Source organism: Scyliorhinus canicula, chromosome 9, assembly GCF_902713615.1.
Source record: "Scyliorhinus canicula chromosome 9, sScyCan1.1, whole genome shotgun sequence".
NCBI lineage: Eukaryota > Metazoa > Chordata > Chondrichthyes > Carcharhiniformes > Scyliorhinidae > Scyliorhinus > Scyliorhinus canicula.
This window is the reverse complement of record NC_052154.1, coordinates 128,331,994-128,351,671: the sequence shown is the minus strand read 5'-3', so window position 1 is coordinate 128,351,671 and position 19,678 is coordinate 128,331,994. Positions and strand designations below refer to the sequence as shown.

General features: G+C 48.4%; 1 protein-coding gene across 1 annotated transcript in view; it reads right to left on the bottom strand.

Moving 5' to 3' along the window:
- Positions 1-19,678, bottom strand: part of LOC119971674 (anoctamin-9-like) — a 239,037-nt gene that overhangs the window by 86,875 nt on the left and 132,484 nt on the right. The window contains exons 11-13 of the mRNA XM_038807553.1: positions 18,745-18,805; positions 6,668-6,750; positions 4,262-4,366 (exon numbers count right to left, since the gene is read on the bottom strand). Coding sequence (XP_038663481.1) covers positions 4,262-4,366; positions 6,668-6,750; positions 18,745-18,805 — 249 coding nt within the window. The remainder of the gene's footprint in view (positions 1-4,261; positions 4,367-6,667; positions 6,751-18,744; positions 18,806-19,678) is intronic.

Sequence of the window (19,678 nt, the reverse complement as noted above, 5' to 3'; positions counted from 1 at the left end):
ACCATGGTTCCCTCACACGGCCATTTCCTCCGTGCTTGACAGGGACATACCTATCAAGGACACGCAGTATTTGTTCCTTGAACAAGCTCCACTTTTCATTTGTGCCTTTCCCTGACAGTTTCTGTTCCCATCTTATGCTCCCTAATTCTTGCCTAATCGCATCATAATTACCCCTCCCCGAAGGGGAGCCATAAGGCCATAAGCCAGAAGGGTTGCCATAAGGATGAGGACAATGTTGGAAACGTTGTGTCCCATTTAAAGGTTTGAAGATTGTATCACTGGGAAAACCATCTATTTTTGACATCCAGATAAAGATGGCTCAGGTGATCCCCATGCGCAGGAGTAAGGAAGTTCACAAAGAATATGGCCTTGCTCTTGACGCAATTTATCTTGGCTCCTGAGGTCAGTTCTAATTGCACACCGACAGCTGGTCAAAACAGAAGACTTTGATGTTGTCCATGTATGGAGAGGTTTTGACTTGCACAGCTTGTTGCATGGAATCATCACCTTGCTTATGTTCAAATCTTTCCTGATGAACTCGTCTAAAGGTCCTCTACAACACCCAAAGGACAAGGGAGAGCCCTGCCTGGCTCCAGGTTTGATTGGAAAGCTTTCCTATTCCCACCCTTTCATAGAATCTGCATTACTGACATTTTTGAAGAGCATTTGGATCCAATTGCTGATCCCCTCCCCAAATTCCATTTTAGAGAGCACATCTATCGCAGAGGTGTGCAATATTCTATTGAAGATTTTCTCATGGTCCAGGGTGATGAGGCAGGTGTCCAGCCTCTGTCGCACACATAGATAATCATATCCTTGAGTAGTGCAAGGCTGTTAGAGATCTTCCTGCCAGGTACATTGCAGGTCTGATCAGGCTGGATCACCAACTCCAGATCAGACTTGACCTGATTTGCAATTACCTTGAACAGAATTTTGTAGTCCACATTCAGCAGTGAGATGGGCCACCAATTTCTACTTTTCTCCCTTTCCCCCTTCTGCTTCTAAATGAGGGTGACAATGTCATTTCTCATGGATTCTGACATACTTCTGGCCAGAAGCATACACTTTCAGCAGCTCTGTGCTGATTGAGTCACACAGAGTCAAATACAATTCAGCCAGTAAGCAGATGCTTCCTGGAGTTGTATTCTTCTCAAAGGGCTTGAGGGCCTTAGTCAGCTGATCCAGAGTCAGTGGTATGCGCAGACTCGCCCAAGTAATATTCTCTAAGACCTCCGTGATTGAGGACAGGATGGACATGGAAGTCATGCTGTCAGTGGGCTTCATATGATATAATGCAACATTAAAGGATTTGCTGATATGTTGGACTGCAACGGCATTACCAAGTCATCTTCTTCCTTCAGGCTGCTGTTCAGAGAGATCGCTTTTTTGTACGTTTTGCAAGGAGAAACGCAAGCACATCTCATCCTGCACCACAGAGTGGGCTCTGGACTAGAAGATGATCTTGGAGGCTTCTGAGACAAAGACCAAAGCTTGTAGACTCCTCACTTTTTGGAGATCTTTCTTGGCAATAACCGCCATTGACTGCAGCCGGAGCCGGACTGCAGATGCTGCACACTTTTCTGGAGTTGTGAAATTTTCCTTGGTTCATTTTTTTTTTTTACATAGAATTTACAGTGCAGAAGGAGGCCATTCGGCCCATCGAGTCTGCACCGGCTCTTGGAAAGAGCATCCTACCCAAGGTCAACACCTCCACCCTATCCCTATATCCCAGTAACCCCACCCAACACTAAGGGCAATTTTGGACACTAAGGGCAATTTAGCATGGCCAATCCACCTAACCTGCACATCTTTGGACTGTGGGAGGAAACCGGAGTACCTGGAGGAAACCCACGCACACACGGGGAGGATGTGCAGACTCCGCACAGACAGTGACCCAAGCCGGAATCGAACCTGGGACCCTGGAGCTGTGAAGCGATTGTGCTATCCACAATGCTACCGTGCTGCCAAAACAGCACGGTACCGTAGCCTTCTGAACACCTTTGAGGATGAAGAACTTCTTGATGTTTTCCTTGATTGCTCCCTACCAATGCATTGGAGACTCAAAGAGGTGTTTCAAAGTTCTCGAACCTTTGTAATCTCTTTTGAGCTCTCAATGTTTCCGAAGATCAGCAAACTGACAATCAACTTCTTCCTTAAATCAAATAGTAGGAGGGAGTTATCAGAGAATAACATCAGTTGGATATTGGTCGATCTGACTGAAAATATGGGACTTAAACAGAAAGTCTATCCTGGAACAGGAAGACAGGTCTGGTCCTGACCAGGTGTATCTACGCTTGCTGAAGACGTCACGCAGCTAGGCATCTTTTACCATTTCCATCAGGAATCTGGATGTGGCATCCAGTCTGCCGTTGTACCTGCCAGATTGTCCAGCTCCATCGATGATGCAGTTGAAGTCACCCACCCTGGATGTCGGCAGCAGCAAAGAGAGCTGCTGGAGATTGGCCAATCACTCGCTATTTTGAGCCAGGGCAATCATGTTAATTAACCAGGATGTGGAGATGCCGGCGTTGGACTGGGGTGAGCACAGTAAGAAGTCTTACACCAGGTTAAAGTCCAACAAGTTTGTTTCAAATCACTAGCTTTCGGAGCACTGCTCCTTCCTCAGGCTTCCACTTTTGCTACAGTATAGACAGGATATCCAGGGCTTCCCCTGGGAGCAAAGCTGGAGGGAGGATGGAATATTGTTCCCTTAAAATTTATATTCAGAGCCACAGTGACCTGCCATTTGCTGGTCCAAATTGTGAACGCATCCTTGACCTCGGTACAGTTGCCAGCCTTGTTGATGTATCTTGCAATAAAGTTAAGTACATCCATGATAGGAACATAAGGGGCGGCATTCTCCCCTACCCGGCGTGACGGAGGGTCCCGGAGTAGAGGAGTGGCGCCAACCACTCAGGGGTCGCGCCTCCCGAAAGGTGGGGAATTCTCCCCACCTTTGGGGGCCAGCACCGCGCCGGAGCGGTTGCCACCTGAAGACCGGCGCAAAAAACCGGCGCCCCCGGCAGCGGGGCTGGCCGAAAGGCTTTCGCCAGTCCGCGCATGCGCCGGCAGTGACGTCAGCGGCAGTTGGCCGCTGACGTCACTGCCGGCGCATGCGCGATGTGGGGTTCTCTTCCGCGTCCGCCATGGTGGAGGCCGTGGCAGACGCGGAAGAAACTAGTGCAGCCAGAGCACTGGTCCGGACTCTGAGGGGGGCCCCGATCGCGGGCCAGGTCTCCGTGGGGGCACCCCCCGGGGTTCGATCGCCCCCCGCCCCCCCCAGGACCCCGGGGGCCTGCTCGCGCCGCTGAGCCCGCCGTTCCAGAGGTGGTTTAAACCTCGACGGCGGGAGAGGCCTCCCAGCGGCGGTACTTTGGCCCACCCGGGCCGGAGAATCGCCGCAGGGGCCTCTCCGATCGGAGTGGCGAGATTCCTGCCCCCGCCACTTCGCGCCGATCGGCGAGCCCCCTGCGGCGATTCTCCGGCCCGCGATGGGCCGAAGTCCCGCCGCTGAGAAACCACGGCGGCAGGATTGGCGGCGTGAGCGGGCCCCCGGGGTCCTGGGGGGGGCGGGTTGCAGGGCAATCGGACCCCGGGGATGCCCCTATGGTGGCCAGGCCCGCGATCGGGGCCCAACAATCGGCGGGCCGGCCAGTGCCGTGGGGGCACTCTTTTTCTTCCGCCGCCGCCACGGCCTCCACCATGGCGGAGGCGGAACAGAACCCCCTACCGCGCATACGCCGGTGGTGACGTCAGCGGCAGCTGACGTCAGCACCGGTGCATGCGCGAACTGGCGAAGGCTTTTCGGCCAGCCCCAACGCCGGCCGGCGGGCTTCGGGCATCAAAGGCCGCTGGCGTCGGTTTTGCCGCCAGTCGGCGTGGCGCCAACCACTCCGGCGCGGGCCTAGCCCCCAAAGATGCGGAGAATTCCACACCTTTGGGGAGGCCCGACGCCGGAGTGGTTGGCGCCACTCCACTACGCCAGGTAGGGGAGAATCCCGGTACCTGTGTGGGATTCTATTGGCTGTAACCCTCACCTCATTAAGTTCCCTATGTTTGGCATTGAAGCCCTACCAAAGAACACAATTAACCACAGAACAACTTGCAATACCAGCCCCCACCCACCCCCTCAAAATTTAATTAATCTAATAAAAAACACAAACTTACACACACACACACAGGATCATTTTCCCTCCCCACTGGCTATTTTCCTTCGGGATGACATGGTATAACAGGGCATCAACATTACATATCTACTCACCAGAATACATGCCAGCAACATGACTATTGTTGTGCGTTTGTACGAATGGTGATATTTTTCAGGTTCTACGCCGGGGTTATATATTAGCCCGAGAGCCAGTTCCTCCTATTGCAAGAAATCATTCATTTTAAAATTATTTTTTTCTTAACCTAATAAAATTGATCCTGAACTAACTTCATCTGTCTCTTTTTCAAATGTCTCCCAATGGAGGTACAAATTGTGTAGTGAAAAACTGAACTTAGCTTTATTTTTGTTGTAAAAACAATTTTCATCTATTGTTCCAACCCCACATTTTTGAGTGACCTTTTCATGAGTCAGGAAGGCCTTGCATGCACAATGCACGTGCATCTATCTCTTTCGAGGTTGGGATCTCCATTACGAGGACCATAGGAAAATTATATTTCCTCCTGCACTCTATTTTCATGTTTTGATGCAGGTTTTTGAAGCCCTAAAAAATAAAGCACCTCCTTGCAATGTCCGTGACCGCTGAAGATTTGGGAACATTCTGAAAGGCAAGTGTAAAATGTTTTGACTCGTTCAAATGTCGCTACTAAATGCTGTGTTGTAATTTAGATGTGTTTTAATGTAGTGATTCATCATAAGGAGCTGCTGTGCTAGAGTAAGTTAATCATAACATTGGCAAGCATTGTATGAGTGTTGACATGCAATGTAGCACTTTTGCATTGGAGACCTTGTCATAATACATTCAAAAATGTAGGAAAATGTGTTGGTAAATAGTCCTTTTCATGTTTGGTAATGGATTTAATGTACAGGCAGCTTTGACTGTGAAAACAATCGCCTGATTTTAAAAGGTAAAAAATACTAAGCACCTGCTTCCTTCCATTGATTGGCAGGCAATCGGCTTTGAAACCATTTTATCTTTAATTTTCAGGCTCTTGCAGGTACAATAATGTTTTGCTAGCTGTGGTCATTACGAATGCTTAGATGAGTTCCAAACATTATTGGAGAACTCAGCTCTGTTGCCATAGCTGTTCAAGGAATGAGTGAGGTTTCTGTGGTTGTGATAACAACCTCTGCAGGGGCTGGTTTAGCTCACTGGGCTAAATCACTAGCTTTTAAAGCCAGGCCAGCAGCACGGTTCGATTCCCGTACCAGCCTCCACGGACAGGCGCCGGAATGTGGTGACTAGGGGCTTTTCACAGTAACTTAATTGAAGCCTATTCATGACAATAAGTGATTTTCATTTCATTTCAATTGGGGAGTATGGAGTGTGGCACAGCTTGGGGTAAACAGGACCTCTCTTGTGCAAGGATGAGCCTGATACAGTTTAAGGTGGTGCAGAGGGTGCATATGTCTCGGGCAAGAATGAGTGGGTTCTTTCAGTGGGTAGCAGATGAGTGTGAGAGGTGTGGGCGGGGGCCAGCGAATCATACGCGCGTGTTTTGGGGTTGCGAAAAATTGGGACGATTCTGGGTGGGAGTTTTCGTGGTCGTAGCCAGGATAGCGGAGGAGGAGGTGGACCCGGACCCTTTGGTGCCGATATTTGGGGTCTCAGAGAAGCCAGAGCTCATGGAGAGGAGGAAGGCCGATGTCTTGGCCTTCGCCTCTCTGATTGCACGGCAGTAAATTTTGCTGGAGTGGCGGTCAGCATCGCCACCGGGGGTAGCGGCATGGTTGGGTGACCTGTACAACTTAATTGACACTTAAGGATTGAGAAAAAAACATGGTGGAGAAGGAGGGTGAATTGGAGCTAAATCAGATACAGAAAGCAAAATAGAGAGAGGGATAAAATATTGGATTAAGAGAGAGATAAAGGACAAAGGTACGAGATACAGGAATGAAATATAACAAATTAAATTGTTTGCTTGCTAGGCTAGAAAGATTAATTGGCATTGCATTGTAGAAAGCATTACATCTTTTAAAAGGTAGTTGCACTCTTTATTACCAGATCTAATTTTCAATTGACAAATTAATGGACAATTAATGCACAAATTCAGAAAGCTCTTAAAAATAACGGAGAGGGCATGGGTGAGATGTAATTTCTGCCTGCCAAAAGAAGAATGGCTTTATTCAACCAGTAAGCTGTGACAATTGGTAACTCATGCCCTAGGTTTGCACGTTAATAACATTTTAAAAATAAATTTAGAATACCCAATTCATTTTTTTTCCAATTAAGGGACAATTTATTGTGGCCAATTCACCTATTCTGCACATTTTATGGGTTGTGGGGGTGAGACCCACGCAGACACGGGAATAATGTGCAAACTCCACAGTGACCTGGGCCCTCAGCATTGTGAGGCAGCAGTGCTAAAGTGTGTACGTTAATAACAAATGTATTGTTAATTTGCTGTTATTTTTCCAGCAATATCAGACCCAAGGCCGTAATCTAAACAGCTCCCAATCTCATGTTCATTCATTTCATAATTAAATTAATTAAAGTTTTACCTCGTCCTCATCCCAGTGGCACAAATCCCAGGTCCAGACAGCTTTTGCTCGGGCTCTTTTCCACACTTCCAAAAATATAGTGGCTATTTTGAAAGAGAAATATTAATTGAAATAACTAATGTTTAATTATTTAATAACAATGGTCCGACTTTTATGCTCCCCTACAGATGGGTTTGCAAGTGGGGGAGAGGGCATAAAAAAATGTCATGGACAATTTTCCTGGTCCCCATCCACAGGTACTCCCATGCCAATTTTACAAGCAGTGGGAGAGGAGTCAGATGGTCCACCCCACCATGTGCCAATTGAGGTCCTCAAACGACCAATTAATAAATAAAAACTTAAGGGCCACTCTCTGCCTCCGCCAAGGGTTTCATGGGCAACGGGCTTAGATCAGCGGAGGGTCGGAAACACTGCTCAGGTTTCAGGTGATGAAGAGGAGGGTTCCTCGTTTACAGGCTCCCTGTTTCAAGTAGAGTTCCCCACCAAGCCCTGGACACTCTGGCATTTCCCCTCCACCCTACCCTATCCACCCCAGCCCCCTATCCCCCAATTCCCCGCTGCCGGCACTGAGAAGCATCCTGCTAAATGCATTGTTCAGCAGATTTTTACTGGAGGCCACTAAATTGCACACACTAGCCTTTTGAATGAAATACTGTTAAGCGTCTAATACCTTTAAAACTGTTATAACCTGCAGAAGACTTAAGGGCTCGGACCACTTAATCTCCCCATGAGTCTCATTGAGTATGAGCTTCCCCACTGAGGGACGCGACTCCCATCAGCGGAGCCAAGGACACTCAGTATAAAAGCTCGGCCCAAGTGGGAGCCGAGCAGAGATGTCCCAACTGGGACCTGTGTATAACGTGTCAATAGTTTCTTGCTCAATAAACAAACAGTTTATTTTACCCTCTCGTTTGGACTCCTCTGTGGACACAATATTGACGACAAGGATAAAGTGAAGCTGCAAACAGCGCTGATAATCGCTGGAAACCACGCCACCCGTACTCCTGCCACTGGCAACAGGTTTGCACTACTTTAAGAATGCCGCTCTTCAGGAGATTGGATGTATTTGATGTGAGCATAGAAGATTGGACGCAATACGCAGGAAATATGCATTAAATCTTCAGGGTCATCTCTATAGCGGGTGAAGAGCACCAATGGTGATACAGTTGACTGTCTGTGGAGCGCCCACCTTCAGTGTAATCAAAAGTCTAACATGCTCCGTGACTCCAGACTCAAAGATGTTTGAGGAGTTAGTAACATTAGTGGAAAACCATTACGACCCCAAGCTATTGGTTATTTGAAAATATACCATTTTAGCACGGCTGAAAGAACCCCAGGGGAGTCTGTAACCAAATGTTGACACGCCTCAGGACAGTGGCTGAGTTTTGCGAGTATGGCCCTTCTCTGTCCAAAATATTACGGGACAGATTAGTTTGTGGGTAAATAATATGGTGACTCATCGGAATTTGCTTGCCGAAGCACTGCTGGACTTAAAGAAGGCCATAGAAAACTCTCTGTCGAGAGAGAGTGCAGAGAAGGGAGTGCAAGAGTGCAGCGAATGGAAGTCGTGTGAGGCACGCCCCCTAAAATTGGAACTCCTGGAACCCCACCAAGGTCAGGGCTGATGGTCTTGGACCGAGTTGGCCAGGCAAGAGCCATCCCCCGAAACTGAAGAGGAAGGCCCCAGGTGATGTGGAATGTGTGGCAGGAGAAGCCACAGGGAGCGGAAACGACAGCTGGATAGTCAGCCCGCCGCTCCACTGGAGGTAGGCATCAACCCCGATCCCGCACCTTGCTCTTAGAACCTGAATACGAGTATATGCAACTCAATCGCATTGTGGCACCCAAAGTGGCCCCATCAGAATCATCATTTCATCGTTCAAGGAAACAGTCATTCCGTGGAGATGGAATTGGACACAGGGGCTGCTGTCTCAGTTATTGGCAGGCAAACATTTCAAAACGTTTAATCAGGTGTGCAATGCAAAATGCCTGCAGTTACAGGATATTGAGGCACGATTGGCCACATATATAGGAAAACTGCTGGCCATAGCAGGAACTGTGATAACCCCAGTAGACTACGGACAACAGTCCGTATGGTTACCTGTGATTATAATAAAAGGACATGGCCCCAGTTTGCTGGGGTGTGATTGGTTGCAGCGTCTCTGCCTTGATTGGCAGCGAATGTTCCAAATGGGCTCCAGAGGCCTCTAAGAGATACTGGGGAAGTACCCCAAGGTTTTTGCAGGCCAGTTTGGGGAAAATGAAGGCGGCCATGGTGAAAATTCATGCAGACTCTGTCACACAACCAAAATATTTTCGGTCTCGCCTGGTTCTCTACATGCTACCAAAAGGAAATTGGATGGCTAGAAGACCTGGGGATCATCAGGCTGGTAAAGTTTGCAGACTGGGCAGCACCAGTTGTCCCCGTCCTGAAGCCGGACAAAACTGTTCGTCTTTGTGGCGATTATAAACTGATTGGGAATGGGGCCTCCAGATTGGACAGATGCCGAGGATTTGTATGAAAAATTGGCTGGAGGTCATGCATTCACAAAGCTTGATATGAGCCATGCATACCTACTATTGGAATTGGACCCTGAGTCACGGCAGTATGTGACAATAAATATCCACAGGGGTTGTATGAGTACACCAGACCGCCTTTCGGAGTATCATCAGCTTGCACCAATTTTCAGAATCATAGAATCGCAACAGTGCAGAAGGAGACCATTCGGTCCATCAAGTCTGCACCGACCCACTGAAAGAGCACCCTACCTACGCCCAATCCATCACTCTAGCCCTATAACCCCACCTAGGGGCAATTTAGCATGGCCAATCCACCTAACCTGCATAACTTTGGACTGTGGGAGGAAACCCGAGCACCCAGAGGAAACCCACACAAACACGGGAAGAATGTACAAGCTCCACACACAGTCACCAAAGGTCGGAATCAAACCGGGTTCTCTGGCGCTGTGAGGCACCAGTGATAACCAGTGTGCCATCGTGCCACCCTGAGAGTTATGAAAAATATTCTGCGGGTCTTGCTACATGTGGCGGCCTATTTGGATGATGTTTTGGTCACGGGCACCATCATCTGGATGAGGTACTCTGCTGCTTTTCGGAGATGAGCATACGCCTCAAGATAGAGAAGAGCGTTTTTCATGGAAACAGGTCATCTATCTGGGGTATCGGTAGACCGGGAGGATCTACATTCAGTGGAGGAAAAGGTGCGTGCTATAAAATAAGACCCCACACCGGAAAACACAACCAAGCTGCGATCATTTCTGGGACAAATAAACTACTACAGTAAATTCATCCTGGGTCTTGCAACCATTCTAGCCCCTTGCACACACTGCTTAAAAAAAAAGCAGGGGTGGACGTGGAGAGTGCTGCAGGAAGAGGCATTTGCTAACGTGAAAAAGCAGCTCACTTTCACTGGCCCGCTCTCCGGCCTGCTGATGTACTACAGTCCCGCCAAACCACTCCTAGTCACGTGATGCCTTGCCATACACCATCAGTGCTGTTCTATCCCATCTGATGGATGACAGGAGGAAGCGGCCAATTGCATTTGCCTTGAGAAAACTGGTGCAATTATGCGCAAATCGAGAAAGAAGGTTTGGCCGTGGACTTTGCTGTGAAGACGTTCCATCAGTATGTGTATGGCTGTTGGTTCACGGTGTTGACAGACCACAAGCTGCTGTTGGGACTCTTCAAAGAAAGTTCACACTATGGTTGTATGGGACTGTTGCGTGCAACACCCTCCAACCCATGTCCCTGATGTCATGCAGAGGGTCCTCCACCAGATGGCAGCAAGGCATGTCCAGGCGGTGGGCGACGACATGGAAGTGAAGGGTGTGCAGCAGCAGCCCATCGAGGATACCTCTCCACGCAATGCAAAAAGGGCACTGAGGGGATTTCCGCGAGATGGCTCAGGTTGTGGAGCTGCAGCTCCCGAGGGAAGCTCGGGGCTTGGGGTCAATGTGAAATTCTGTCTGAGCAGGGGATGCGCTCAAATGGGCGTTCACCGCAAACCTGCGCCTCGAGACCACAGGTGCCATCGGGTCCAAACACGACTATTATGAGATCACAGATGGCATTGGCCGTGAGCTGGACACCCACTGCCACGCGATGCACTAACTCTGCAGGGGCTGGTTTAGCTCACTGCGCTAAATCGCTGGCTTTATAAAGCAGACCAAGCAGGCCATCAGCACGGCTCGATTCCCGTACCAGCCTCCCCAGACAGGCGCCGGAATGTGGCGACTAGGGGCTTTTCACAGTAACTTCATTGAAGCCTACTCGTGACAATAAGCGATTTTCATTTCATTTCATTTCAAAAGAGTGGTGCAAGTGTTCAAGAGCGGATGAGAAAAGCAAGCCCCGTCACCCTTGACATACGCCTCGCCAGACTCTTGCTTTGTTACTGAACCACTCCACATGCCGTGACCTGCACAGCACCGGCAGAACCTCTGCTGGCCGCAGACTTAGTACCCCGGCCAGCCTTGCTTTTCCAGACGTCGGGAAAATACGCCGCAGTCAAGAGCAACAAGGGCATTGCCCAGACAAGTGTAAACAGGCCAGACAGTCTGTACCAGGTGACGCAGTCTACGTCAGGACCTTCGGTGCCATGTAGGATCCAGACATGCTAATTCAGCAAACAGGAGCAATATCGTACCAGGTTCGGGTACAGGATCGCAAAATGAAAATGCACTAAGATCATCTCCGCACCAGGAGACCAGCTATACGCAACACTCATCCAGAGGAGCAGCTTCGGCACAGACAACCCCAGAGGGCATTGCCTCAAGGAGGATCCGATGCAGAAAAGGAGGTCAAGGATTACGTCTCTGACATGGAGACCCAGGCATCGGACGTTTCTGACGGTGAACAGACCAACGAGCGCCAACCAGTGGTCTTCCACTGCCGATGATCAGCGAGGAAATGGCAATCGGCGTCTAGATATACACCACCTGATGAAGCGCAGCTGCAGACAAAAAGAAGAAAGAACCCTCCTACTCCACCCTCATCGGAGGAGTCTTCAGACATTGGGAGGGAGGAATGTTATAAATCACATGAGACCTACGGGACGGACCAATTAGTTTCCCTGTAACTCTCGTTGAGTACGAGCTTCCCTGCTGAGGGGCGGGGGGGCCATTAGTGGAGTCATGGACACTATATATAAAAGCTCGACTCAAGTGGAAGACGAATAGGGAAGTCCCGTCTGTGACCTGTGTATAACGTGTAAATAGTTTCTTGTTCAATAAACAGTTTCTTTTAGACTCTCGTAAGCAGGAGATGAGAAAACACAGGCAGCTGTGGTCAGACTTCCTCAGAGAATGGAGGTCAAGCACAGTTATGCTCAGCTCAGTAAAGATGCAGAATCTTGGAAGTCAAAGGAAAGGAGGCTGCACTTACACTACACCAGCAGCCATAGATGTGCGTCCACATGTCAGAGTTCCCTGAGGCTTTTCCGGTGGCAGGCATGGAGTAGGTGGCCACACACAAGGTGGCTCCTACCCAAAGACAGACTTTAAGGCCTTTTCTACCCGATTCTCAGGATTGCTCAAAAGTTAAAAAACTGCAGGTTTGCTGAAACAGGCGTTCTATTGTAGCGGGGGATGTCCAAAAACGGCAACTCGTAGAGCAAAGGGTACTCCTCAGATCAGGAGAACACACGAGGTGCTGTAAGTGAAAAAAATGGCTGACAGCCCTGCACTGTGGTCGACAAAGCAGCTGAAGGAATTTATTTTGGCTATATTCAGCGTACAGAGATTTGCAGCCTCGTAGGACCTTACGAGGGCTGTGAAACCCTAAAAAACGGCCTTGGAGAGCTGAGTGGAATCGCAGAGGGCGACAATCCAGAAGGTTGAAGAATCAGTGGCCGACCACAAGGATTAGATTGCCCCTTTAGAGGCCAAGGTAATGTCAATGGTGGAGACACAGAAAAAGCTGCAAGAAAAAGCTGATGACCTAGAAAACCACTGTTGCAGGCAGAACTTTAGGATCATGAGTCTACTGAAGGCACCGAAGGTATGAGTGCTATGGAGTGCTGTGGCCAAAATGTTTGAGAAGCTGGTGGGGGGGCACGAATCTTTGACCATCTTCCTGAAGTGGATCGAGCTCATCAGTCGGTAGGGAGTAAACTAAAAGCAGGACAATGGCCACGGGCAATTATTGTGAGGCTGCACCGATACGTTGACAAGAAGATCCTGACTTGGGCCAAGAAGACCTGTAAATGTTCCTGGGAAGACTACACAATCCGTATCTTCCAGGACCTTTATAATGGAGTTGAAGAGAAACTACTTCTCCCTAGGGGTTGTGAATTCGCTACCCCAGATTGTGGTGGATGCTGGGACAATGGGTAAATTTAAGGAGGAGTTAGACAGATTTTTAATTGGTAATGGGTTGACGGGTTATGGAGAACGGGCAGGATGGTGGAGTTAAGGCCAGGATGAGATCAGCCATGATCGAAAGGCAGAACAGACCCGATGGGCCAACTGGCCTAATTCTGCTCCTATAGCATATGAACTTATCGTCGGACCTGGGAGCAGAGCAGCCCTAGTTTTAAAGAAGCCAAAGCTGTTTTTGTTCAGAACAAAATTCAGTATTGAACCTGGCTAGTTTGTGGGTAGTATTTTTTTAAAATTTAGAGTACCCAATTATTTTTTTTTCCCAATTAAGGGCAATTTAGTGTGGCCAATCCACCAAACCTGCACATCTTTGGGTTGTGGGGGCAAAACCCACGCAGACACGGGGAGAACGTGCAAACTCCACACAGACAGTGACCCAGGGCCGGGATTTGAACCCGGGTCCTCAGTGCCGTAGGCAGCAATGCTAACCACTGTGCCACCGTGCTGCCTGTTTGTGGGTAGCATAAGGTGGAAAGGAAAATTACTTTGCACGGATAAGGAGATGGATAAGTTTATAAAAGATCATGATTTGGCTGGATTCATGAGGATGCTGGTCCTTGGATGGGTTTAACTACAAGACCGAATTGTGGTATTGTTCTCAGAGGGTATCGTTATTATTGTTATTCACTTTACACTGTATAGTCATAGAACCTTGTTGTTATTATTCACTCAATACTGATTATATGTAGTTATAAAGTCTTGTAGCGTTTGCTGATGTTGTTATTGTTCACTTCGTACTGTTTATATGTAATCTTAGAGCCTTATAGTATTCACCATTATTATTATTCACTTTGCATTGTTGATATGTAGTTATAAGGTTTTGCAACCTTTGCCGCCTTGTGTTCGAGGTATATATAAGTCCCAGAAGGTGTCCGGGGTGGCAAAAGAACTACTGGGGTTCATGGAGAATATGGGAGGTGTGGACCATGCCGGCTTGTGCACCCGACAATGAAAGAGTCTTTTTCACACGTACATCAGGTGTTCGTCCGTATCGATTTTTAAAATTATATACAAGGGGCTCAATTCAGCAAATGGGAACAAAGTCCCACAGCGATAGCATTTAGCCACGAGTTCCCAGTGCTCGTAGCACCGAGAAACATATGGCTATTCAACTTGCATTGTATAAGGGGCCTCATCGGGGAACGCACGGCCAAGGCCACATATAGCCCTGTTTTGTGCACTGGGGAGCTTCAGTGTAGCGAGACATCAGGATGCCATTTTTAAATGGCATCACGATCACCGAGGCCTCCAAAGCGATTCCCGACCCCCCCCCCCCCCCCCCCCCCCCCCCTGAATGCACTATGGGCGGGTCTCTGGACACCTCCAACATCCACACACGGCACCCCCGGCCCGATCGCATGCGCACAAAAAGTGCCAGTCTGCTACTCTGGCAGTGCCTGTACCAGCCTGACACAGCCAAGCTGGCACCCACGTGGCACTGTCATGGTGCCAGGCTGGCACTGCCAGGGTGCCTGGCTGGCAACAGCAGTGCCAGGGCATCACCCTGCCCCCATGCAGCTGGGGGACTCCAATCCCCTGGAAGACTCCCACGAGTATCGCTCCACCTGGTCCCTATTTGTGGGGATCTGTGCTGAACAGTGCTCGTCCAAGGTCTGTGAGGCGAAGGGTGAATCCTTAAAGCTTAAACTCCCGGTGGTGGAGGAAGGAAAATGCAAGGGTTGTGAGCCCCACTTGGGCTGGAAGAGGTGATGGGGGTCGTTTGGCTGATGCAATCTGGGAAGGCTCCAGGACCGGATGGATTCCCAGTGAAATTCTATAAAACAATTGCCTGATTGAAACGTTCAACGACTCGATGAATAATGGGGAGCTTCCACCCACATTAGCACAGGTCTCAATTTCACTTATTCTAAAGAAAGATATAGATCCGGAGGACGTGGGTCCTATCAACCAATTTTGCTTCTTAACATGGATGCGACGTTGTTGGCCAAGATGCTGCCGATATGCAGGACCAGACAGGGTTTGTAAAGGGATGGCAGATATTGTCAAATATCAGGAGATTGTTAAATATGGTTATGATGCCCCCATCGGGCCAGGAAATGGAGATAATAATATCTATGGACACTGAAAAGGCTTTCGATCGGGTTGCGTGGGAGTATCTTTTCGAAATACTAGGTCGGTTTCGTCTTGGGTTTGTGGGCTGGATTAAACTGTTATACAGTGCCCCCACAGCTGGAATGCGAACACTATCAGTTCGGGTTATTTTAGCTTGCAACAAGAAACAAGGCAGGGATGTCCATTGTCTCTAATGCTCTTCACACTGCCGATTGAGCCACTGGCAATGGTGCTTAGGCTTAGGGCATCGGAGTGGGGAGGGACTGAGAGGGGAAGGGTGGAGCACCGAGTCTCCCTGTATGCAGATGACCTGTTGTTATATGTCACAGACCTGGTTTCCAGTATAGATTGGATTTTGGCGATACTGATGAAAATTAGCTCTTCTCAGGAAAGAAGCTTAATGTGGGAAAGAGCGAGGTATTCCCGGTCAACGCACAGATACAGAGGAGGAATTTGGAGATGCTCCCTTTTCGGTTGGTTAGAACGAGCTTTTGCTTTCTAGGAATCCAGGGGACCCATAACTGGGCACAGCTACATAAATTAAACCTGACTAGTCTGGTAGGTAAGATGAGGGAATGCTTCCAGAGGTGGGATGTTCTCCCGCTGTCATCGGTGGGACGGATCCAGACCGTGAAGATGACATCCTCTCACAGTTTCTGTTTGTCTTTCAGAACCTCCCTGATCTTCTTGCCTAAACATTTTTTATGAGAATAAACAGGATGATTTCAAACTTTCTTTGGGCGGGGATGGTACCTAGAGGGTATTGTTTTGAATGGGCCAGGAGGTTGGGTGGTTTGGCATTACCAAATTTACTAAACTAGTTTTGGGCAGCAAACGTGGAGAAGGTTTGGAAGTGGGCTGTAGAGGAGGGATTCATGTGGAGACAGATGGAAGAGGCTTCATGTAGGGAGACAAGTCTGAGAAAACTGCTGCTGGCGCCCAATCCGTTCTTGTTGGCAAGGTACTCCACAAGTCTGGTGGTGATCGGCACGTTGAGGATCTGGAACCAACTCAGGTAACATGTTAAGATAGAAGGCCTGCCGTTGTGGGCTCCGATCTGTAATAATCATAATTTACCCCAACAGGGTTGGCCTCAACATACAAGGGGTGGAGACGAGAGGGGTAAGAGTGGTTCAGAGGCCTTTTTGTGGATGGGAGATTTACAGAATTAGAAGAGCTTGTGGAGGAATTTAATTTGCCCGGGAGTGGGGAATGGGCTCCGGTACCTAGAGATTAAGCATTTAAAAAAAAAAGAGCTGGCCACACGTTTCCATGGTTGCCACACCGCTCACGGATTGAAAAGATTATGTCAGAGGACGAGATTTTAAAGGGGATGGTTTCTGACATTTATGGACAGCTGATGGAAAGGGAGAAAGCCTCGTTGGAACATAAAAGGAGGAAGAACTAGGTGGAATCACTGAGGAGGATCAATTCAACTTCCTCATGCGCAGGGTTAAGTTTAATCCAATTTACAGAGTGCATATGACAAAGTCGTGCAGGAGTTGAGTTTTTCCAGAGGTGGAGGATAAATGTGGGCGATGTTCTGGTGGACTGGCAGACCACGCCCATATGAAACTGGTGGAGCTTTGAGAATCCTTTGCTAGGCATATGTCAGAAATTTTAGGGCTGAAAGTAGCACCAGGCCCATGGGTGGTGATTTTCGGAGCTTTGGACTATCCGAAATTGCAGGCGGTGAGAGAGGCCAACATGTTAGCCTTTGCCTCTTGTTTGGATGGGGTGCCTCGGAGCCGCCTAAGGCTGCGGGATGGGTGAGTGATATGGCAGAATGCCTCCATTTGGAAAAGATAGTTTTCCATGAGGGGATCAGAGGAGGGTTTCCACTCAAGGTGGAGGCTGTTCATCTCCTTCTTTAAGGATTGGTAAATACCAGCAGAGGGGAGGGGTTTTGAGGGGTGGGATATTTTGGGTTTGTTTTAATCTATTCTTTAAAGTATAGGGGAAAAGTGGAGCAGGTGAGTTTAAGTCAGAGAGGTTTTGTTGAGAAACACTGCTGCAAACTTTTTTATATTGTATGTTTTGTACATAATCCTTGAATAAAATACTTTTTTAAAAGTTCCCTTAGGCAATGCAAAGTAACGAGTTAAGAAAGAAGGGGTCCATCCAGCCTATGTGCACCACCATGGCTCAGGGCTTTGAATGCATGAGCATCTCCATTGCAAGAGAGGGGTGTCATTTGTGGGCACTGAAATATACAGAATGCATGTCGCACTTGAAAATTGACCGTTCAGTGCTAATCGTACAGAGATGTTTGGAGTGGATGACGGATGTGCACCAACTTGTCCTCCCCTCCACCTATCTGGAGCACCCACCAAAGGCGGAGGTAGTCACCGAGAAGGATAAGAGCAATCATCATCATCAATCTCTATGGTCCCCGTACTGAGGCATTATCTATGCAGCAAGTGCCTAGTGACTGAATCTGTCCCTACATTCACACTCATGTATCAGCCTCTGCAGGTGTCCCCACTGGCATCTCCACAATGAGGATGCCTGCCTTGTGCATATCAACCCCACAAGCTTCCACCTCATCTATAGAATTCCTTGCCCAGTGAAGCAGTAGAGGCTCCTTCATTAAATGTTTTTAAGATAAAGATAGATAGTTTTTTTGAAGAATAAAGGGATTAAGGGTTATGGTGTTCAGGCCGGAAAGTTGAGCTGAGTCCACAAAAGATCAGCCATGATTTCATTGAATGGCGGAGCAGGCTCGAGGGGCCATATGGCCTACTCCTGCTCCTAGTTCATATGTGCTTATGTTCGTACATCCAGCTAAAGTGCACCTTGTAGAAATGGCCGAGAGCAGATGCCATCATAGTGGCCAGGGCACTGAATGGTTGACTGGGGTTTTCTATACTTGGAAAAGTCAATTTTTTCACTTTCTGAACACACTGTAAATATTGACATATAACGAAAGACATGTGAGCTTCATCACAAAACTCGAGGAAGGAAGAGGTAATGAAGTGAAGCAAGGGTCTTGGAGTGGACAGCAAGAACTTTGCATCATTCATTGGTAGCAAGAATGGATCCATTCAAAGCTGTGTCTTCAACTAAAGTGTCCTCACAGACAGCTCAAAGTGAGTTCCAGATCATGCAATCTCCCTGGGTTACAAGGGCTCAGTTAATATGTATCTGGATCAGATGACCCTGATGTTGATTGTAGCATAACAAGACACTAGAGTCCTGCACCAAGCCTAGCCTCATCCCTGGAACCTGTGTTATGCATCTTCATCCTCCTCCTTTTCCACATCCTGCTCCACCTCTTTACCCAATGAACTGTGTCAATCCAGGGCTTCAACCTCTTCAAGATCTACAGGTCTCTAAACGGCCAGGTTATAGAGAGCGCAACAGACCAGCATTATGCACGAGACTCTTGAAGGAGTGTGCTGCAAGGTGGCATCCGAGATTTTTCAGAGATTTCATGATTGCTAATGCATTTAGCACTGTAACCATTAATAAAATCACTCATGTTGCTATGCGCTACAGTCGTCCACCAGAGTACAACTGTACGTCATGGATTTCAATTTAACACCTGGATAAACCATTTTTTTAAACTAAAATTAATGCTAACGCTATGCTGACGAAAATACCTACCCCAGATTGCCATGAGCATCGCAAAAAAAACTGTTACTTCATGGTCAAATAGTTGTGTGACCTGCAGGAATAGAAAAAGCTAAGTTTACTCAAAAACAACTGGGGCTGAATTCTCCGCTGTTGGGATTCTCCATTAAGTTGGCAGTGCACCCACGCCCAGGGATTTCCCAATGGTGTGGGGCTGCCCACAATGGGAAACCCCATTGACCGGCTGGCGTGACGGAGAATCCCGCCCCTGATATTTATATAATGCCTTAACATAATAAACTGACCAAGGAAGTAGACAGGAACATTATAAAACAAAATTTACTGCTGAGGCACATAAGGAGATATTAGCACAGAGATCAAAAGCTTAGTCAAAGAGGTAGCGTTTTATGGAATATCTTAAAGGAAGAAAGCGAGGTAGAGAGGTGTAGAGACAATTTTCCATAACGTATGGCCGAGGCAACTGAAGGTGTAGGCACCAATGGTGGGGTGACTAAAATCAGAGATGCACAGGAAACCAGAATTAGAGTGAAGATATCTTGGAGGGTTGTGGGGCTGGAGGTGATCGCAGAAATGGGAAGTGTGGTGAGGCCATGGCAGGATTTGAAAACTAGCATCCGAGGCCAATGTAGGTCAGCAAGCACAGTTGGTTGAACAGGACTTGGGAGCAAGTTAAGACATGGGCAGCAGAAAGAACTTTGAATGTCTTCAAGTTTACAAAAGGTAGAATTGGCCAACCAGCCTAGAGTGCATTGGAATAATGGGGCGGGATTCTCCGACCCCCCATCGGGTGGGAGAATCACCGGGGTTCGGCGTGAATCCCGTCCCTGCCGTTCTCCCAATTCTCCCTCCCCCCAAAAATTGCCCCGGCGTGAGTCGCGCCGCCCGCCTCGGAGAATGGCGGGTCCAGCGCGACTCAATGGGCCCTGGGGCTGACCAAATTCTCCGG